Source organism: Neoarius graeffei, chromosome 9 (assembly GCF_027579695.1).
Source record: "Neoarius graeffei isolate fNeoGra1 chromosome 9, fNeoGra1.pri, whole genome shotgun sequence".
Classification (NCBI taxonomy): domain Eukaryota; kingdom Metazoa; phylum Chordata; class Actinopteri; order Siluriformes; family Ariidae; genus Neoarius; species Neoarius graeffei.
Window position 1 is genome coordinate 84,312,755 of NC_083577.1, and position 22,327 is coordinate 84,335,081.

The 22,327-nt window shown below is 43.3% G+C and overlaps 1 protein-coding gene across 4 annotated transcripts in view; it reads right to left on the reverse strand.

Moving 5' to 3' along the window:
- Window positions 1-22,327, reverse strand: part of LOC132892053 (nectin-3-like) — a 163,848-nt gene that overhangs the window by 66,297 nt on the left and 75,224 nt on the right. The window contains exons 5-8 of one of the 4 annotated variants that reach the window (XM_060930406.1): window positions 10,619-10,767; window positions 10,101-10,224; window positions 9,944-10,002; window positions 7,669-9,617 (exon numbers count right to left, since the gene is read on the reverse strand). In XM_060930406.1, coding sequence (XP_060786389.1) covers window positions 9,972-10,002; window positions 10,101-10,224; window positions 10,619-10,767 — 304 coding nt within the window. In that variant the 3' untranslated portion in view covers window positions 7,669-9,617; window positions 9,944-9,971. Of the gene's footprint in view, window positions 1-7,668; window positions 10,003-10,100; window positions 10,225-10,618; window positions 10,768-22,327 lie in introns of those variants that run through there. The other 3 variants (XM_060930405.1, XR_009655392.1, XM_060930404.1) reach the window with 3 other exon arrangements.

The window sequence follows — 22,327 nt, forward strand, 5'->3', positions numbered from 1 at the left end:
CGTTTACAACACAGAATTCCAGGTTCTCCGCTCCAAAATCGGCAGCTTCAAAACGCCCCAGGGAGGCGTCCAGGAGGCATCCGAAAGAGATGCCCGAGCCACCTCAGCTGATGTGATGCCCGAGCCACCTCACCTTCTCGATGTGGAGGAGCAGCGGCTCTACTCCGAGCTCCTCCCGAGTGACTGTGCTTCTCACCCTAAGGGAGTGCCCAGCCACCCTGCGAAGGAAACTCATTTCGGCCGCTTGTATCTGCGATCTTGTTCTTTCGGGCATTACCCAAAGCTCATGACCATAGGTGAGAGTCGGAACGTGGATCGACCGGAAAATTGAGACCTTCGCCTTTTGGCTCAGCTCCTTCACCACAACGGACCGGTAAAGCGACCGCATCACTGCGAAGGCTGCACTGATCCGCCTGTCAATCTCACGCTCTATCCTTCCCTCACTCGTGAACAAGATCCCGAGATACTTAAACTCCTCCACTTGAGGCAGGACTTCTCCACCAACCTGGAGAGGGCAAGCCACCCTTTTCCAGTCGAGAACCATGGCCTCGGACTTGGAGGTGCTGATTCTCATCCCATCTGCTTCACACTCGACTGCAAACCGCCCCAGTGCATGCTGAAGGTCCTGGTTTGTAGAAGCCAACAGGACATCATCTGCAAAAAGCAGAGATGAAATCCTGTGGCTCCCAAACAGGATTCCTTCCGGCCCCTGGCTGCGCCTAGAAATTCTGTCCATAAAAATTATGAACAGAACCGGTGACAAAGGGCAGCCCTACTGGAGTCCAACATGCACTGGGAACAGGTCTGACTTGCTGCTGGCAATGCGAACCAGACTCCTGCTCCATTCATACAGGGACCGGACAGCCCTTAGCAAAGAGCCCTGAACCCCATACTCCCGAAGCACCCCCCACAGAATACCACGAGGGACATGGTCGAATGCCTTCTCCAGATCCACAAAGCACATGTGGACTGGTTGGGCAAACTTCCATGAACCCTCGAGCACCCTATGAAGGGTATAGAGCTGGTCCAGTGTTCCGTGACAAGGACGAAAACCGCATTGTTCCTCCTGGATCCGAGGTTCAATTATCGTCCGAATTCTCCTCTCCAGTACCCTGGAGTAAACCTTCCCTGGGAGGCTGAGAAGTGTGATTCCCCTATAATTGGAGCACACTCTCCGGTCCCCTTTCTTAAAAAGAGGGACCACCACCCCAGACTGCCACTCCAGAGGCACTGTCCCCGACCGCCACGCGATGTTGTAGAGGCGTGTCAGCCAAGACAGCCCCACAACATCCAGAGACTTGAGATACTCGGGGCGGCTCTCATCCACCCCCGGTGCCTTGCCACCGAGGAGCTTGCTAACCACCTCAGTGACTTCGGCTTGGGTAATGGACGAGTCATCAGCCTCGGTTTCCTCAATGGAACACATGACTGTGGGATTGAGGAGATCCTCGAAGTATTCCTTCCACCACCCGACAATGTCCCCAGTCGAGGTCAACAGCTCCCCACCCACACTGTAAACAGTGTTGGCAGAGTACTGCTTCCTCCTCCTGAGGCACCGGACGGTTTGCAAGAATTTCTTCGAGGCCGACCGATAGTCCTCCTCCATGGCCTTACCGAACTCCTCCCAGTTCTGAGTTTTTGCCTCCGCAACTGCCAGAGCTGCGGCACACCTGGTCTGCCGATACCCGTCAGCTGCCTCAGGAGTCCCGGAGGCCAACATGGCCCGATAGGACTCCTTCAGCTTGACGGCATCCCTTACCTCCGGTGTCCACCACCGGGTTCGGGGATTGCCGCCACGACAGGCACCGGAGACCTTGCGGCCACAGCTCCGAACAGCCGCGTCTACAATGGAGGTAGAGAACATGGTCCACTCAGACTCAATGTCCCCCGCCTCCCTCGGAATCTGGGAGAAGCTCTCCTGGAGGTGGGAGTTAAAGACCTCCCCGACAGAGTGCTCGGCCAGATGTTCCCAGCAGACCCTCACCATACGTTTGGGCCTGCCAGGTCTGTCCGGCTTCCTCCTTCGCCAGCGGATCCAACTCACCACCAGGTGGTGATCAGTTGACAGCTCAGCCCCTCTCTTCACCCGAGTGTCCAAGACATAGGGCCGGAGATCAGATGAAACGACAACAAAGTTGATCATCGACCTCCGACCTAAGGTGTCCTGGTGCCACGTGCACTTATGGACACCCCTATGCTCAAACATGGTGTTCGTTATGGACAAACCGTGACTAGCACAGAAGTCCAATAACAAAACACCACTCGGGTTCAGATCGGGGAGGCCGTTCCTCTCAATCACGCCCCTCCAGGTGTCACTGTTGTCACCCACGTGAGCGTTGAAGTCTCCCAGTAGAACAATGAGTCCCCAGTCTGAGCACCTCTCAGTACCTCTCCCAGGGACTCCAAGAAGGCCGGATACTCTATACTGCTATTCGGCCCATAGGCACAAACAGCAGCAAGAGCCCTCTCCTCGATCCGAAGGCGCAAAGAGGCGACCCTCTCGTTCACTGGGGTAAACTCCAACACATGGCGGCTGAGCTGGGGAGCTATAAGCAAGCCCACACCAGCCCGCCGCCACTCACCATGGGCGACTCCAGAGAAGTGGAGAGTCCAGCCCCTCTTGAGGAGCTGGGTTCCGGCTCAACCCACAATCAATGAAATCAAATCAGTTTTAGTTGAGCAAGTCGGTAACGGTACTTCTTACTTTCACCATAAATTTTTATTTATATGACTTTGGTCTATGGCTGTCAAAGGCCTCGGCCTTAAAACCGGTTACCGCTGTGACGTCACGCACTCAGGGCTGGCTGGCTCAATGGGGCAGCTCCAATGCCAACTTTGTGGTTGATTTTAACTCTCAAAAATATTTATTTTTGTTCCTATTTATGCAGCATACAAGAGTCAAGGATGGAGAGACTATCCACTCAGAAATTTATTTAAAAATAAAAGGTTCTGCATATCTCTTTCGATTACGTTCATTATGTCTTATATTAAATATAGTTAGTTTTTTTTTTTTCTTTTTTTATCAGACATCTAATTTTTGGGTTTGTTTACCTGACATGTTTCGACGTACAACTTCCGTCTTCCTCAGAGTGTCACCGGATGTTAATTGGTGACGCATCTTTTATCAGCTGCTGTTTCTGAAGGCGTGGCCTTCCTGTCTGGTTTGACAGGTCGGTCACGCCTTATACTGTCTGTTCGTCCCCTGCAAGATGTGACTCCAGGTATGGGAGAGCATGTATGCTCCCTCATCCCGGTTGATGGTCCTCGGGCTTTGCTTACGGATCTCTATGGCCTCCCTGATCCAGCGCTGATGTTTGTTATCTTCTGTGCGGATGACTCTGGCATTCCCCCAGTCCATAATGTGGTTTTCCCTTTTACAGTGATCTGTTATAGCTGACTTATAATTTTCCTGTTGTGCCTTTTCTTTTATTGTTCGGGTTTGTCTTGTAGCTGTCTCCTTTTCGCACTCTTTCTTATGTTCATGTTTTCTTGTGTTGAAACTCCTTCCTGTCTCCCCAATATAAGTTTTATTGCATAATTTACATGGAATCTCATATATGGTGTTGCATCTGTTGTCCGGATGTATTCTGTCTTTGGGATGCACCAGGATCTGACGGAGTGTTGTGTGTGGTTTGACAGGTGTGTTAACATTGTGTTTCCTCATTACTCTTTGAATGCGTTCAGTTATTCCCCTGATGTATGGTAATGTAACTACTCCCCTGTGTTCTTGTTTGTTAGTTTGTTTTTTCTCTTTCTTCTGTGTTTTGTTGTTCTTAACCTGTTCCGCCCCTTTGGATATTGCCCATTGTGGATATTGACATGCCTTCAGTGCGTGTTGTATATGTTGTTCCTCCTGTTCTTTGTCCTGTGGATCTGTAATTATTGCTGTGCGTTCATGTAATGTTCTAACTACGGATATTTTGTGCATTATGGGGTGTTCGGAAGTCCAGTTTAAATATTGGTCGGTATGTGTGGGTTTTCTGTGTACTTTTATTTTGATGTCCCCATCTTCTGTGTGTTGTATTTTTAAATCCAAAAATGCTATTGACTGCTCCGTTTCCTCTTCATGTGTGAATTTTATATTGCCGGTATTGTCTATAGTATTGAGATGGTCGGTAAGTTGTTGAGTGTGTCCCCTCTTTACTTTTTCCAATATGTCGTCCACATACCGTTTCCAGAGTGTTGGTCTGTATTCCGCTGGTATTGTAGTGAGTGCTTTCTGCTCCAGATCCTCCATGAAAAAGCCGCACATGATGGCTGATAGTGGGTCTCCCATGGCAAAACCTTCCTTCTGTCTGTAGATTGTATTCCTGAACTGAAAGTATGTGGATGTGGCGATGAATTGAAGGAGCTGAGTGATGTCTTGTACGGTGAGGTTTGTGCGTTTCCTGAGCGTCCTGTCTGTTTTTAATTTGTCTTGTACTATCTGTATGGTGGCTTCCGTGGGTGTTCTGGTGAAAAGAGATATGACATCATGTGAAATGAAAACTTCATCTTGCTGCATTTTGATGTTTTTTAGTTCTTCTGCCAGATGTTTTGAGTTTTTGCAGTGTTGGTCTGTGAGTCCTAGTAATGGTTTAATTATTTCGGTGAGTGCTTTTGATAAGTTGTATGTGACTGAACCAATGCTATCTACTATGGGGCGTAATGGTGTTCCTGGTTTGTGTATTTTTGGTGTACCGTAAATCCTGGGGATGACATTGGCTGTGGGTACTAAATGATTGTAATCCTGCTTATCTATTTTATTTTCATCGAGTAGTGGTTTTAGTAGTGCTTTAAGTTTCTTTTTCTTGTCTTCTGTTGGGTCTTTTTTTAATATTTCAAATGCGTTGTCGCTGAGTAATTCATTCATTTTTCGTTCATATTCATCAGTGTCCATAATCACTGTCGTTCTGCCTTTATCTGCTGGGAGGATTGTGATATCTTTATTTTTAGCTAATGTTCTCATGGCTTTGGCTTCCTGTTTTGTGATGTTACTGGGTGGTGGTTTGGCCGTTTTCAATATACCAGCTATTGCGTTTCTTAGTGCTGCTTTTTGTCCGTGATCCTGTATTTTCTCACATGCTAATTCAGTTGCCAGAATGAATTCGTCGTGTGGTATATGGTTCGGTGTGACAGCGTAGTTGAGTCCTTTTGCTAGTATACTGCGTTCTGCTTGTGAGAGTTTGTACCTTGATATGTTATGAATCCATTTTTCGTTGATGTGTGCGTGCTCCGGTTCTGCCTTCTTTTTCTGTGCGATGAGTTTGTCCAGTTTTCGTATTTGTCGGGTTTTTGTCTCTGTGAATTCCTGTTCGTGTATGTCTGCCAAGTGTCCGTGTATTGCCATTTCCATGTTTTGGGGAAACCGGCGTTTGAAATTTTCCGTCTCTCTGTGTAGTTCGCTGTTGATATTATTTAGTTTATCCGTTGTGCACCGTATCCGTTCTTTTACCAGAGTCATCCGCACTTTCCTGATCATCTTTTCCGCGTTTCTGGTTGGAATCGGGTTCTTGATGTTCAGGCTGGCCGGTACGACTTCCTCATCCCGGCAGCGCAGATTGAATCTCAGGTGATTCCTGTAGCGTGCCCGTTTCCGTGTCAATCGCTCTAGGCGGCGAAACTCCTTGATGCTTTCGTCTCCGTAACTAATTCTTAATCTTTCGATTACGTTCATTATGTCTTATATTAAATATAGTTAGTTTTTTTTTTCTTTTTTTATCAGACATCTAATTTTTGGGTTTGTTTACCTGACATGTTTCGACGTACAACTTCCGTCTTCCTCAGAGTGTCACCGGATGTTAATTGGTGACGCATCTTTTATCAGCTGCTGTTTCTGAAGGCGTGGCCTTCCTGTCTGGTTTGACAGGTCGGTCACGCATTATACTGTCTGTTCGTCCCCTGCAAGATGTGACTCCAGGTATGGGAGAGCATGTATGCTCCCTCATCCCGGTTGATGGTCCTCGGGCTTCGCTTACGGACACTCTGAGGAAGACGGAAGTTGTACGTCGAAACATGTCAGGTAAACAAACCCAAAAATTGTTCTGCATATCTCTTAAGAATATCCAGCTTTGAACCATGGTAGTTAAGATGCACTAAAGACTGCGATGAAATGCTGTCAGGGTGGTGGGTTCGTAGTGGCTGTCACCTTTCTTCTTTATTTCTATGAAGTGGCCGATAAGGATGTTGAGCTCCTTCCCAGGTATGTCTTCAACATTTCTGTGCTCACCGAATGATTGCAGCTGCCTTTCCCACATGTTTAGACTGTAAGCAGTTTTCTTTTTTGTGTTTTCTGGCCTTTGTTGCTCAATAAAATTCTGAACTTGCCTCAAACTTTTCTTGTTGCGTTTTTTTCCTGGGATTTCTCTTTTTCAACATTCATGTTTTCGTCATTTTCATCAGGATAGTAAAACTCACTTTCATTGTGCTGTTGGTCTTGGTCCGAAGCCATTTTTTAGTGCTACTGTCGGGAAATTACACTGAAAAATCTCACAGTAACTGTGCAACAAAGCTGCAAAAGTGAAGCTGAAAAATCTCAGCCAAGATAAAAGAGCTCGGACCACGGTCAGAGATAGGAAAAAACAGGCCGTTCCACGGACCAGCAACAGCCAATTAGAATGCAGGATTTCTTACCAAGACCGCTGAGAAAATAATGAATACCATTTATTTCGTGCTCAGTTGTCTGTTTGGGTAATATCTGTGATTCCTACATGCACTTCCATTATCCTTTTCTGTTGCCATTTTTCTGACTAATAAAAGAGATAGTTTAAAATCACTAAATTCAGTCCCACATGCCCCTCAGCCAACTTGTTTTTGCACAGCACTTTTGAAAGTCGCATTTTCAGACTCAAACTTGGCAAACCAATGAACAGCTGTGAAAGCCCCCTTAGGGCCTCTGCATGCTCTTGCGACAAGGCTTTCGCAGATAGCTTTTCGCAGACAGTTGTACTTTATCGTTGAGCGGGGAGTAAAGGCCTCTGCATGCTCTTGCGACAAGGCTTTCGCAGATAGCTTTTCGCAGACGGTTGTAATTTATCGTTGAGCGGGGAGTAATAGGCGTGCGATGTTATTCACCGGCACAACGCAAAGGGGCGCGAAGTTGTGAAATCGCTAGGAGTAGTTGGTGGGTGTGGTTAGTGGAGTGTTTATCCTCCAGTTACTTATAATGACTAGAACTGGAGTCGTATAGATGTACGTACTTCCTCACTTCCTCGATCAACCGCTCTTCGTGCTGCTCCATCTTCGCTCGTGTTTTTAAAAATGGCGGTCGTGAAAACAAACCAAACCGGGAAAGTAGGGAAGCAGAAGTGCGTGTACAGCGGATGTAGAGTGGACCAATCAGAGCCCTCTTGTCTGCGAGGCTTCTGCGGTGGTCACAATTTTTGGGAGGTGCGCGCAGAGCGTCTGCGAAGGCGGGGGGGCTACGCAGACGCTATCTGCGACGCCGTCTGCGAGGACTGGGTTGTCAGCATAAATTGGCCTTTATACCTCAAACCTCTAAAAGCATCCCATTGCCAGTAATTGTGTTTTAAATCACACACTAAGGACAAGCTGTAACCCAGACCCCCCCCACACCCCTCCTCAACTTGCATTACCTTCTTCTTCACTGCAACAACTATTTAGAAAACAAAATCCTTTTAACAGAACTTGAAACACATCAACAAAGCAATAATTACAAAGACAAAAATGTTAATTAACTCAAAATATAATACACTTAAAGTCCACTCCAAACACACAAAAAGAAGTTTAAGTCAGGGTTTGTTACAATGTAATGCTAGTGATAATGATCGTCATACACGTAACAGTAAGGCTCATCATTTACAATGCTAGTCATACGTGTAATACAATATTGATACACCTCCCAAAACCAGCTAACTAACATCTATCTCAACACTATCTACCACTCCGAAACACTGCTAAGCTGGTAACACTACGAACAAGAAGCGAGAAGCACAAAAAGGAAACCCCTCTCCACAAAACCCGAGCATCTATTTATACATTTTGGTTGACCATACAGCCTACATAACACTATAGGTTTTGCAGGCTGACAAGATGATCTACAGTCTACAACCTGTAGTTCACAAAACATTTTACAATTTACAAAACAATTAACAGTTAATCCACGAAATTGAGTCGTACATGAGCTGATGGCCTATGAGGCATGTAGCACTGAGTTGTCTATAAGCCATGTACGACGAGATTGAGTGGAATAACAGTTTCATTCTGTCCACATTCACTGGATTTTGATAAACAGAGCATTTTACTTTTTTGCAAATTTGATCAATAAAATCTTTATACAAAACGTCCGACAAAATAATTTCTGCTTAGAATGTACACAAACTGGCGAAATGACAGGAGCAATTTGTGAAAAATGCAATAAGAATAATTCTTGGTGGAAAAAAAAAAAGATACGTTCTTATCAAATGTTTTTATTCCATATTTTGTTGCTTTCTTGTATTTGGGGGGGGGGGGGGGGGGGGGGGGGGTTTGTTTTCGAGTAGTTATTTTTTTTTTTTTTATTTCGTCCCCAGTTGGTTCAGCAACACGTGCCGCCATTTTGTTTTTCTCTACTCACAGTATATGAGCTGATATCCTAGTAGTAGAGTAGCCAATCAGAGTGTGCGATTGCTCATATCCAGTGAATGTGCATAGAATAATAATTTCACTGTCTCCTTTCCCCCTTTCGTGAAATGTCATTGCTTCCAGGTGAATTTTATTCCCGCTAACTGCTGCTTTATCTGAAAAAACAAGCACAATCTCCCGTATTGGTGTAGTAAAGGGTTAAAATTGTAAATGCTACAGTTAAACTGAGAGGATTGCTCATTTAATCTCTAAACAATCAGTGAAATATAATGAGGCCAGCACTCCTGACTCTCAGTGAGACGCAGAGTGATAAAATCATGTGAATTCATCCTGAGCTCCCAGAGATAATGTGTCTGGGTCAGGCCACAAAATAGCAGTTTCACTGTTCTACCATCTAAATAACTAATTATTTAGTAATGTGAGTGGAGACAACATACTACAGTAAAAAATACATTTCAAATGAAGCTCGTACATAAAATAGCACAGGGAAAAAATACAAAAACTGCAAGAAAAAAAGTAAAACTGAGCCAATGTGTGAGAAATAATACAAATCAGCTAAAGAAACAAAATGTTTTAAAATCAGCCAGTCACTCAATCCCCATTTCTTTTCTTGAAACAGGTTTAACTGAAAACTTTACTGAACAAATACTGAGTTCCTGGATGACTGCAGATAACTTGTTAGATAAAACAAACAGAGGTCTGTGTCTAAACGCTGAGGTTTTTACCCAATACTGTGTCTATAAAGTGAAAGGGAACTCGCTGGTGTCATCAACTTAAATCTGGTTAAATTTACCAGAATTGTAGTTCATGTTAACCTTATGTACTTTTGATGGTCTCTGGAGAGTCCCTCATCTGCCATAACTGGCTTCACCTGGTTCTGCAGTCAGACGTGAAGAAATCAGGTTGTGTACTGAATGTCCAGAAATAAACTCCTTGAGGAAATATTAAAGATGTGATGCTTTCTTTGCCCTGATGTCTGGGCGTCATCCTCCTCATTGCAGAGATCTTTCAGAGCTGCTTGTGTTCCTCTTGGGAATCACGTTCATGACAGCAGACTAAACAGGAACTTAAGATGTTATGGTACCTTTAATATTGATTAGATTATAGTAACTTTACTTCATAACTATGTGGCAAGAAGGAGGCCCAAACTGGATTATGTAACGGATCCTTTAGGACCATTTGGTTTCCTCTTAAATTCCAGAAAAGCAGTTTCAGGGAATTTTAAGAATAATAAGCTCCTCCACCACGTCACGGTATGGTCCCAACGGAGAAGTTTCAAACATCCAAACATTTGTAAGGGTTCTAGGTAAAAGAACGATCTTTGATTTATAACTTTGACAAACAAAGCAAGGTATTTAAATAAATAAACTTTCACACTAACGTTGTCCGTGTTTGAAGGTGCAGACAAGTCACTGGTTTACAGGATCATGCTGACGATTCCTGAGTGAAAACAGAAAGTAAGCAATCCACTGATTAAAATCTTTATACTTTTATAATCTGCTCTCAATACTATATTTATAAAAAGACCAAAAACTCACCGCAGTCTTTCTATAAACTGAAGAAATCCTTGACAAAAATTACTTTTTCGAAAGGCAAAAACACCAACCACAGCCAGAACAAACACTATGAATATGATGAACAGAGTCCAGCAAGTCCTGGATTCTGTAGGTGCAATGCAATCGAGAAAAAGTATTAGTTAGCTCACAGTTTACACACTTTCATCTGGATTTGTAGGACTTCTATCAAACAGAAACACTGGTGGAAGCTGGTTAATGTCAGTGAGGCCAACATCCTTATTGAAAGTGGTAGACATGTTTAAAACGTTATGAATCACACAGTGCTGAGCATATTAAATAGAAGTGACCTTTTAGTTTTCTTTTGACCCTGCACTCCAGTACAGCTGACTATAATCAGAACATTAAGACCAAGATGTTGAATAAATTATGGATGACTACTTGATCCACATATGTGAACATGCACAACGGATTCAACTAACCTGCATGTAAGAATAATTATTTCACTGTTCCAATGAATTACAGATGATATACATACTCACCTGGGAAAACATGCATGTAGAGAGAACCAACAGCACTCCCGTATTGGTTAGACACCACACAATAGTAAAGGCCGTTATTGTTAGGGGTCAGGGGAATAACCTGTCTGCTGTTAACACCACTGGAAAGAGGGTCCGTCACTGGAAAATACCTAAAAGGGAATTTCTTTGTTAAATAATCTTATCTTCATACAGATCTACAGAGATAAAAACATTATACTGTGGGAAACTGCCTTCAACTTGCTTATCTTGCACTTCATGTTGAAACTAAAAACATTTACTGCACAATGTCTCGAGGCATGTATTTGCATTTAAACTGTTTTGTTCCAATCCCCAAGGACGCTGAAATTTCCATCATCAATGCGATTAATTTCCATTGTGAATGCCACTTGGCTGTTGACACACCCTCCACAAAGACAGTACATCACAGAGAAGATCAACATGCTCTGGGTTTAAAAAAAAAAAAAGTTCACACTTGCAGTTTTCTTCTGCTTGAATTAGATGTCATATGGTAACTTTAGTTCTGCTCCAAAGCCAAGAACAACTTCTTTTGGCTGCTCCTGATTAGGGGTTGCCACAGTGGATCTTTCGTCTCCATTGCTCCGCCTTCCGTATCCTTCTCTACCACACCTGCCACTTTCATGTCCTCTCTCACCACATCCATGCATCTCCTCTTTGGCCTTCCTCGTTTTTGTATGCCGAGCAGTTACATCCTCAACAATCTCCGCACCTCGTCTCAGGATGTGCTCATACCATCTCAGTCTCATCTCTCTGAGCTTAATTCCCAAGTTCTCCACATGTGCTGTCCCTCTGATGTGCTCGTTCCTTATCCTGTCCAACCTCGTCACTCCCATCGCAAACCTTAACATCCTCAACTCCGCCACCTCCAACTTTGCCTCCTGTCTCTTCGTTAAGGGTACGGTCTCCAATCCATACATCACAGCTGGTCTCACGACTCTCTTGTACATCTTACCTTTCAGTTTTGCTGGGACTTTCCTATCACAAATGACTCCCGAAATCCTTCTCCAACTGCTCCACCCTGCCTGCACTCTCTTTCTCACCTCACTATCAGAGCCCCCATTTTCCTGCACAGTTGACCCCAGGTACTTGAATTCACCAACTTTCTTTACGTCTACTCCTTGCATCTTCACTACACTCTCATCCCCATTCTCACTGATGCACATGTATTCTGTTTTGCTACTGCTCACCTTCATTCCTCTTCGCTCCAATGCATACCTCCATCTCTCCAAACCCAACTCAACCTCCTTTCTACTATCACCACATATCACAATATCCACAAACATCATGTTCCATGGTGACTCTTGCCTCACTTCATCCATCAAGCTATCATCACTATGGCAAACAAGAAAGGACTCAAAGCAGATCCTTGATGAAGTCCCACCTTCACCTTGAACCATTCAGTTGTTCCAACTGCACACCTCACTGCTGTTTCACTGTTCTCATACATGTCTTGCACCACTCTAATATACTTCTCATTCACTCCACTCTTTCTCATACAATACCATAACTCATCTCTCGGCACTCTATCGTATGCCTTCTCCAGGTCTACAAACACGCAATGTAGCTTTCTCTGGCCTTCCCTGTACTTCTCCATTAACATTCTTAAAGCAAAAATTGCATCCGACGTGCTCTTCCTTGGCATAAACCCATACTGCTATTCACAGATTGCTACCTCTCTTCTTAATCTCGCCTCCAATACCCTTTCCCATAGCTTCATGGTGTGGCTCATCAGTTTTATCCCACTGTAATTACTGCAGCTCTGTACATCTCCCTTATTCTTGGATATTTGGACTAGCACACTCTTTCTCCATTCATTTGGCATTTTCTCATTCTCTAAGATCTTATTAAACAAATCTTGTTAGGAACTCCACAGCCATCTCACCCAAACATCTCCAAGCTTCAATCGGGATGCCATCTGGTCCGACTGCTTTCCCAGTCTTCATTCTTTTCATGGCTGCCCTCGCCTCATCCTTACTAACCAACTCTGCTTCCTGATTTGCTGTCTCCAACAAATCTGACCTTTTCTCTCTTGGATTCTCCTCATTTAATAAATCCTCAAAGTACTCTTTCCACCTTCTTAATACACTCTGTCAGCACATTTCCATTTACATCTTTCATCACTCTTGTCTGCTGTACATCCCTCGTTTCCCTGTTTCTTTGCCTAGCTAGTCTGTACAGGTCTTTCTCTCCTTCTTTGGTCTCCAGTCTTTCGTACAACTCCTGGTATGCACCTGCTTTCGCCTTCACTACCGCTCTTTTTGCCTTCTGTCTCGTCTCTCTCTGTATAACCGCCTGCTTTCCTCGTCTCTCTGATCATCTCAATTCTTCTTTGCTAGCCTCTTCTCTTTTATAATTCCCTGCACTTTTGTTCCACCACCATGTCTCCTTGTCTTCCTTCCTCCTTCCCGATGACCACCCTGTGTTCCTACCCTCAATTCTAAGCTCCTTCCCTTCCATCTTTCATGCTCTCTCCCAACACCCCTCCCCCCTCTCTTTTTCCTTCTGTTTTGGCACAACGGTCGTATACTTTCCACCGGCACCCTGTTGACCAACAGTACCAGAGGCAGCCGTTGTTAACCCGGGCCCCGACCGATCCAATATGGTACTTCTCTATTCAATCTGCATGTTAGATTTGGCACGGTTTTATGCTGGATGCCCTTCCTGACGCAACCCTCTCCAATTTATCCGGGCTTGGGACCGGCACCAAGAGTACACTTATGTACCCCCAGTGGCTGGATTTGCTACAAAGCCAAAAACAGTTGTCAAAAACCATTTACAAGAATTGTTACAGAAAAACTGAACTGCAACTGAAAATCATACAAACAGCTTGGGAGTATAAGAGCAAGTAGAGTTACAGTGGAAAATAAACTAAAACAAGCGTTGCCAGGCAAACAAACCTCACCTGGCAGTCTGGCCAATTCACCTTACAAGGTGAATCCATGACCTGCAGTTTGACATTTCAAGGTCACTCAAGGTCAACATTCATGGAGCTAAATGAAAGCCCATAGGGGACTACCTATATGTTGATAATGGTAATATTTCTCAATCACCACCTGTCAGGTTATAGTCCTATGAAAACCCATGACCTTGAGTTTGACATTTCAAAGTCATTCATGTTCAAAGGTCATGGCAGCAAATAAGAAGTTCCATATGGGCTTTCAGATGTTGATAATGGTAAAACATCTGGCTATCATTAACCATTTTAAAGCTATGAGCCTCTGAAAACCCGTGACCTTGAGTTTGACCTTTCAAGGTCACTCATGGTCAAAAGGTCCAAATGAGAGCCCATATATAACTTTCTATAATGTCGATAATATTAAGTATCTCTCCATCTTGAACCGGTTCCCAGTTATGAGCCTCTGAAAACCTGTGACCTTGACCCCTGACATTTGACCCCCAACCGCTAAGAAAACTATCAGAGATACTGCATCGTATAGTATATCAATGAAATCAGAATTGAAAGATGAACATTTTGGATTTGGTTTGAAGTAAACATGATGAATATGAAGGAAGATCTCATCTCATCATCCGTAGCCGCTTTATCCTGTTCTACAGGGTCGCAGGCAAGCTGGAGCCTATCCCAGCTGACTACGGGCGAAAGGCGGGGTACACCCTGGACAAGTCGCCAGGTCATCACAGGGCTGACACATAGACACAGACAACCATTCACACTCACATTTACACCTACGGTCAATTTAGAGTCACCAGTTAACCTAACCTGCATGTCTTTGGACTGTGGGGGAAACCGGAGCACCCGAGGAAACCCACGCGGTCACGGGGAGAACATGCAAACTCCGCACAGAAAGGCCCTCACCGGCCACGGGGCTCAAACCCGGACCTTCTTGCTATGAGGCGACAGCACTAACCACCTACACCACCGTGCCGCCCTCATGAAGGAAGACATCACCCAAAAAAAAAAAGATTTTGACCTTTCTGGTGACCTTGACCAAATGACCCTCAAAATGTTGGAGGTTCTATTTGATACCAATGCCCATCTATCCTTAAAGTTTCATGAAGATTGGTCCAGCCGTTTTCCCATAATGTTGCTAACAAAAAAAGCCAAGAAACAAAGAAACCCCACCGAGAACAATACCTCACCCCCTGGTGGACTCCGTCCCGGGCGAGGTAACTACAGTGATTAGAAATTGTTTGCTATCTGAACAAAACTAATCCGGCAGTCACTTAATCTAAATGCCAGAATTTAGCCTCATGTCTATGTGGCTCTTTGTTCCTGCTCACCAAACGGTAGCATCTACCTCAGATTTCCACCTCACTGTTGACTAGATTCAACACTAAGCAAACAAAGACCACTCACTCATTCACACACTGTTCTCAATGAACTAGAAATTCAGATAGCTAACATTCTTTTTGCTAATGTTATTTTTCTCAGTGATCAAATAACACTGACATGTTTTCCAGTGAGAAATCTTTCCATTGCGAGTGAAGGTGATAATGCTGGTGTTTCTTTGGTAAACATTTCTGTAGTAAACGGCCACAAGAACTGGACTGGAAAGTACTGGAAATCATTTTACCTTGCATCTATATGCTTCATCTTTTTGTGAAAAGGGCCTGTTGGAATTTAATATACTTTTAGATTTCTCACTACAGAGATTCCCCCAGGAACGCTGCAGTACAGATCAGCAACATTTCATTTTATGGAAGATGAGGTTTATTTGTAACACATCAGCCAGAGAGACCGAGAACAGAGTGGTCTGACTACAAGAGGTTTTACTGGGTTCAGCTCTAATTACTGGCATAGATTAGATTATTAACATACCGTTTCAAAATAACTTCAGGATAAAATCAGAATCTAACAATATAATAAATGGTTCTTTCTTACTATTGTTAAGTCATATACAATACAAAGTAACACTGATGGGGGCGCTAGTGAGCACTGGATGGAGTAGTCGTATTTCTCAGAGCTCCTCTCCACATTCGAAATAGTTCAGTCATTTACTTAATATTTCACCTAATTTCCCGGTCTCGCCTCATAAATACTTTGACCTAAGCGCCTCAAGATGACAAAACCGAAAACTGAAAGAGGGAAGCGGCAAGAGAAAGCCTCTAATGAGGTCGATGGCCAGCCATGTGCAGAGCTAGCGGAGCTTGTAGCGGTCGCCGAGTGTCCCCCCCCCATTATCGCTCACTCAACGCCGCCATTTTGAGTTCTCTCCCATGATGCTTTGCACCACTTCCTGCAAGAACCGGTGCCAAAACAGAAGAACTGAACACAACTTGATGTTTTCCTAACTTAAAGATGAATCTAGCACCTGTATATTGATATGCCCACAAGGTGAGTGTGTAGTAGAATGTAGATTATATGTCCAAGATTGTGTATTGTTTTAAAACAGTGTATTTGCACTGAATTGTGTGTTTAAATGGGCAATGTGTGTCTCAATCTATGACAGTGTATCTAAACCAAGAGTCCTTGTATAGGTATAGGTTGCTACTACTCTCTGTTGTTTTGATACAGAAACTGTGTTTTATACAGAAAATTGTGTATAAAGGGTTGCATAGTTAGTGCAGTTTTCTTGCCAAAGAGTTGTGTTTGATACTGTGTTCAGTTAATATCCAAGTCACTTCAAGCCAATATGAAAGCAAGGAGTCCTAAGTTTGGTGCTGTATTTAATACATATTCAAGCCCCTTTTTTGTCAGTAACAAGGCAGAGTCACAAGCTTGGTGCTGTATTCCATTTACATTTAATATCATTTTAAGTTTATGAAGGCAAACTGTAGATAGTTCAAAATGGTGCATATTTTTTACTTTATTGATATAACCTACAGTCTTTTAACTCGAATAGTCTTGAATCTCAGGTTACCTTGTATTTTGATAGGTTTTTTTTGCATTTGTAGTTTTCACGGCGTTTACAAGCGAAGGTGTAAACGAACGTACAAATAAAAATACCTTCAACGTCAGTGGACTTCCGACTTATCTATACGGGTCGCTACAGAGCTAGCTGCTGCGGCCCCGGAGTTAGCCAACGAGTCGGATCTGGAGTCTGAATCGAGCATCCTCGCAGCTATACGATGTATGAGCAGGACGATGAATGACTGTTTTAATGACTTGGAGGCATCTTTGGCATCCACCCAGGCAACGCTGGTAAGTCTCGGTAACCGAATACAGGAGGTGGAAAATGCTAGCTCAGAGTATGACCGCCGTCTCTCGCTCGTTGAGCAGAAATGTACGAAAATGCAGTCGGAAAATGAAGCACTTCGTCTGAAAGTAACGGACCTGGAGGCTCGCTCCCGGCGGCAGAATATTAAAATCATTGGCTTGCCTGAGAAAATCGAGAACGGACACCCAACAGAGTTTTTGGCAAAGTTCATCCCTGAGCTGCTGGGCGCTGATAACTTTCCCAAACCACTGGAGGTGGACCGGGCTCATCGGCTGGGAAAATGGCTCTCCGAGGACGACGTGCGTCTGCGCGTAATGATAGCACGGATTCATCACTTCCAGCTGGCCCGCCAGCAGTTTCCTCTGCGCTACAATGGTAAAGCGGTTCACTTCATTCCTGATTACCCAGCGGAGGTGATGAAGCAACGGCAGGCATTTGTTCCCGTCCGTAAGCGACTCCGAGATGCAGGTGTGAGGTGCGGTTTCGTCTACCTGGCACGGCTGCGGGTCTCCAGTGGCACCATGGACAGTTTTTTTTCATCCCCGCAGGATGCCGAGGCGTTTGCAGAGACACTGTCTTGAATACTATCTGCCGACATAGCGTATTTCGGTATGCGATTCTTAAGTTGTTTGTACACCTACTGGGACATTTATATGACAGTTTATAAGGTATGTGCGTATGCATGTTAACAAATATATTTATCGCTGTTGATTTTCACAAGCACTTGTCCTCATTAGTGGAGAGTGCGCGGGGTCCTTGGGTTAACTTAGTGGTCGGTTAGTTGTTCCTGTATGGTCCGGCAGTCCCTAAGAGAGTATGTAAGGTTTACAATCTCACTTTGTTTGGGAAAGGGGGGGGGGGGGGAGAGGGTGATGTTCGTTTTCATGTTTTCCTCTTGTCTTTATCATTATTTTATTAGGGCATTATATTTGTACGCTGCTACTATGCAAAATCCATATGCATCCTAGTATACCTTCGCCAGGTGGTGGCATCACTTTTACTAGTTGGAATGTGCGTGGGCTGGGTCATATGCTCAAGCAAGCTAAAGCATTCTCTCACTTAAAATCTCTGTCTGCTGATATAGTGTATTTGCAAGAAATGCATATCAGACCCACAAAGGAAAAGTTACTTAGATGTAGCTGGGCCAATCAGATTTTTCAGTCCACATTTTCCAGTAAAGCCAGAGGAGTGACAATTTTGATCCGCAAGACTGTGCCTTTTAGGCATGTTTCTACTGTGAGTGATCCAAATGGCCGGTTTATTTTGGTAACTGGCTACATTCACTCATTTCATGTTACGCTCCTTAATGTATATGGTCCAAATTTTGATGACCCAGCTTTTTTCCGTAAGATATTTAACTCACTGCCTGATCTCTCGGATACACATTTAATTGTAGGTGGTGACTTCAACTGTGTGCTTGATAGTCGTTTGGATAGGTCAGTCCAGCCAAATCAGTCGTCTACCTCCTCCACGGTTTTAAATAACTTAATGTCTTCCATGAATCTAGTTGATATTTGGAGGCTTGGACATCCTACAGAGAGAGATTATTCTTTTTTTTCACAAATGCACAAGTCCTTTTCAAGAATAGATTATTTTTTAATTGACTCAATTGAAATCAAATGTGATTGCCTCAAAATAACATTTTAATTTCTGACCACTCTCCAATTTCACTGGTCCTAGATCTTAATCACAAAAACCAGCAGTTTAACTGGTGTCTCCACCCATCACTGTTTTCCGATGCATCATTCTGTCAATATATATCCATTAAGATCTCAGAATTCCTGGAGAGCAATGACAATTTGGAAGTCACAGACTCCACTTTATGGGAAACTTTTAAAGTAGTGATTCGGGGTCACATAATCTCTTTTGAACCTTCTCTGAAAAAGGAAAGGCGGAAGCGACTGTCAGAAATTGAAACTGAACTATCGCAGTTGGAACTTGCCTACAGGAGTTCCTCCAACCCTTCCACCTTACAAAATATTCTTAAACTAAAATATGAATATAACACTATCCTATCCAGTCAGGTATGCGATCAATTGTTTAAGATCAGGCAGAAACACTTCGAGTTGGGGGATAAGCCCCATAAATTACTGGCCCAACAGTTAAGAGGCTTGCAAGTGTAGGTGCAGTTGGTAATTAAGTGATCAATCTCATTAAATCAGTCTCATTAAATCAGTCTCATTAATTAATACCATTAATTTTGGTGCTTAATAATACAACCCCGATTCCAAAAAAGTTGGGACAAAGTACAAATTGTAAATAAAAATGGAATGCAATGATGTGGAAGTTTCAAAATTCCATATTTTATTCAGAATAGAACATAGATGACGTATCAAATGTTTAAACTGAGAAAATGTATCATTTAAAGAGAAAAATTAGGTGATTTTAAATTTCATGACAACAACACATCTCAAAAAAGTTGGGACAAGGCCATGTTTACCACTGTGAGACATCCCCTTTTTGCTTTACAACAGTCTGTAAACGTCTGGGGACTGAGGAGACAAGTTGCTCAAGTTTAGGGATAGGAATGTTAACCCATTTTTGTCTAATGTAGGATTCTAGTTGCTCAACTGTCTTAGGTCTTTTTTGTCGTATCTTCCATTTTATGATGCGCCAAATGTTTTCTATGGGTGAAAGATCTGGACTGCAGGCTGGCCAGTTCAGTACCCGGACCCTTCTTCTACGCAGCCATGATGCTGTAATTGATGCAGTATGTGGTTTGGCATTGTCATGTTGGAAAATGCAAGGTCTTCTCTGAACGAGACGTCGTCTGGATGGGAGCATATGTTGCTCTAGAACCTGGATGTACCTTTCAGCATTGATGGTGTCTTTCCAGATGTGTAAGCTGCCCATGCCACACGCATTAATGCAACCCCATACCATCAGAGATGCAGGCTTCTGAACTGAGCGCTGATAACAACTTGGGTCGTCCTTCTCCTCTTTAGTCCGAATGATACCGTGTCCCTGATTTCCATAAAGAACTTCAAATTTTGATTCATCTGACCACAGAACAGTTTTCCACTTTGCCACAGTCCATTTTAAATGAGCCTTGGCCCAGAGAAGACATCTGCGCTTCTGGATCATGTTTAGATACGGCTTCTTCTTTGAACTATAGAGGTTTAGCTGGCAATGGCGGATGGCACGGTGAATTGTGTTCACAGATAATGTCCTCTGGAAACATTCCTGAGCCCATTTTGTGATTTCCAATACAGAAGCATGCCTGTATGTGATGCAGTGCCGTCTAAGGGCCCGAAGATCACGGGCACCCAGTATGGTTTTCCGGCCTTGACCCTTACGCACAGAGATTCTTTCAGATTCTCTGAGTCTTTTGATGATATTATGCACTGTAGATGATATGTTCAAGCTCTTTGCAATTTTACACTGTCGAACTCCTTTCTGAAATTGCTCCACTATTTGTCGGAGCAGAATTAGGGGGATTGGTGATCCTCTTCCCATCTTTACTTCTGAGAGCCGCTGCCACTCCAAGATGCTCTTTTTATACCCAGTCCTGTTAATGACCTATTGCCAATTGACCTAATGAGTTGCAATTTGGTCCTCCAGCTGTTCCTTTTTTGTACCTTTAACTTTTCCAGCCTCTTATTGCCCGTCCCAACTTTTTTGAGATGTGTTGCTGTCATGAAATTTCAAATGAGCCAATATTTGGCATGAAATTTCAAAATGTCTCACTTTCGACATTTGATATGTTGTTTATGTTCTATTGTGAATACAATATCAGTTTTTGAGATTTGTAAATTATTGCATTCCGTTTTTATTTACAATTTGTACTTTGTCCCAACTATTTTGGAATCGGGGTTGTAAATTACCAAACAGCCAAATTATGGTATATTCCAAATTATGATCACTTACCGTATTACACAACTCATATGCACCTTGGAATTCTTTTGAGATTGGATGGCTTCAAAAATATCGGTACAACAAATAAACACACAGTTTCAATAATAATTGAATTTATTATAACAATGATGTACATTCAATAAAGTCAACAGATATATACATATAAGCAAGAATAAACGGTGTGTGTGTTGTGAGAGAGTGATGTATGAGAGTGATGTATGAGAGTGATTGGAATCTTATCTGAGGTATGTGTGTGTGTGTTATCTGAGGTGTGGGGGTCGTGACCACGTGTTTCTAAGTAGAACAAAAGAGTTAGCTTTGGTTGCTAGCTAAGATGTGTTTGTGTCCACGTGGTGGAGACAAAGATTAGCCTTGTGTTGCTAGCTAAGGCCAAAGAGTTCTACCTCGTGGGGTTAAGAACAAAAGGGGGGTGTGGCCTAAACAAAGACTAGCCTGGATAGCTAACCCCACTAGCTTATAGCACTACTAAATCCACTGAAATCTTGATGAGGTCAAAATATGTGTAATGATGGAATTAAAGTGTTAGAAAGGAAAAGAGAGCACGCAAAAGCCTATCTATTAAACAACTGAGAGATCAACACAAACAGAACCATAATCAATTCAACACGCTGCCTGTCTACAGTGTAAACAATTAACCGTTCCCGAGTTTAAATTCACACTACTTAATAAAACTAATTCCTAAGACTAGTCTTTTTGCCCAAATGCCAAGCTTACTTCAGTATCTCGCCTCTACGCAAGATTATGAGATGATGTTCCGAGACTTTTGGAGTTTCACAGTTGTGGAGGCCTCCGTGAAGCGCAGAGAATTTCTTGGTCCGACGCGTGGTCCTTCATGATGAAAAGAAGTCTCTGATCAAACAATGTGCACAGCGCTTTAATTAGAAGGAATCCGGTTGCTTCTAACTTTTAATTAAACTGCTTGGGTGGCAGTCTTGTAACGTTACTCATAATAGACAAACAAACCGGCTGTAGCTCAACCGAGAGATAGAGATAGCACGATTTAACCAGGGGAAATGGGTGTGTTCGGGTTGCCATATTTCCTGCATTACTACTGGGCAGCGAATGCTAGAGTCCTTGTCTATTGGCAGGAAGACTATAATATGGAGGTATCTGTCGAGACTCCCCCTTGGGTTGCCATTGAAATGAGTGATGTCAGAAACAGTTCGCTTCCAGCACTTCTCTTCTCAACACCCAGACCTCCTGCAACTGTTAAGATGGATATGATCATTTTCAATTGCTTAAAAATATGGCAGCAAATTAGGAAGGGCCACAGACTACCAGACACTTCTATCCATGCCCCAGTATATCACAATCATGCATTCTCTCCATCCCTCTCAGACGGGTCTTTTGACAGTTGGAGGCTAAAGGGTTTGGTCACTCTGAAAGATCTGTATATTAATAAACAATTTGCTACATTTGCTCAGTTACAAAACAAGTTCTCTTCCCACAACACATTTTTTCCAATATTTGCAGATTAGGAATTATGTCCGTCAATGTGCGCCTAACTTTGAGTCTCTTCCGGAAGAGAAATTTATTTATAAGCTTTTGTTGGGTCCACCTGAATCTAGAAAATTGGTCTCTGGCTTTGTAAATATATTTTCTGAACAATTTCTGCTACGCACTCTCTGATAAACTCCTGGGAGGAGGAGCTGGGAATGCAGATTGGAGATGATGTTTGGAGGGAGGGCCTTGGTAGGAC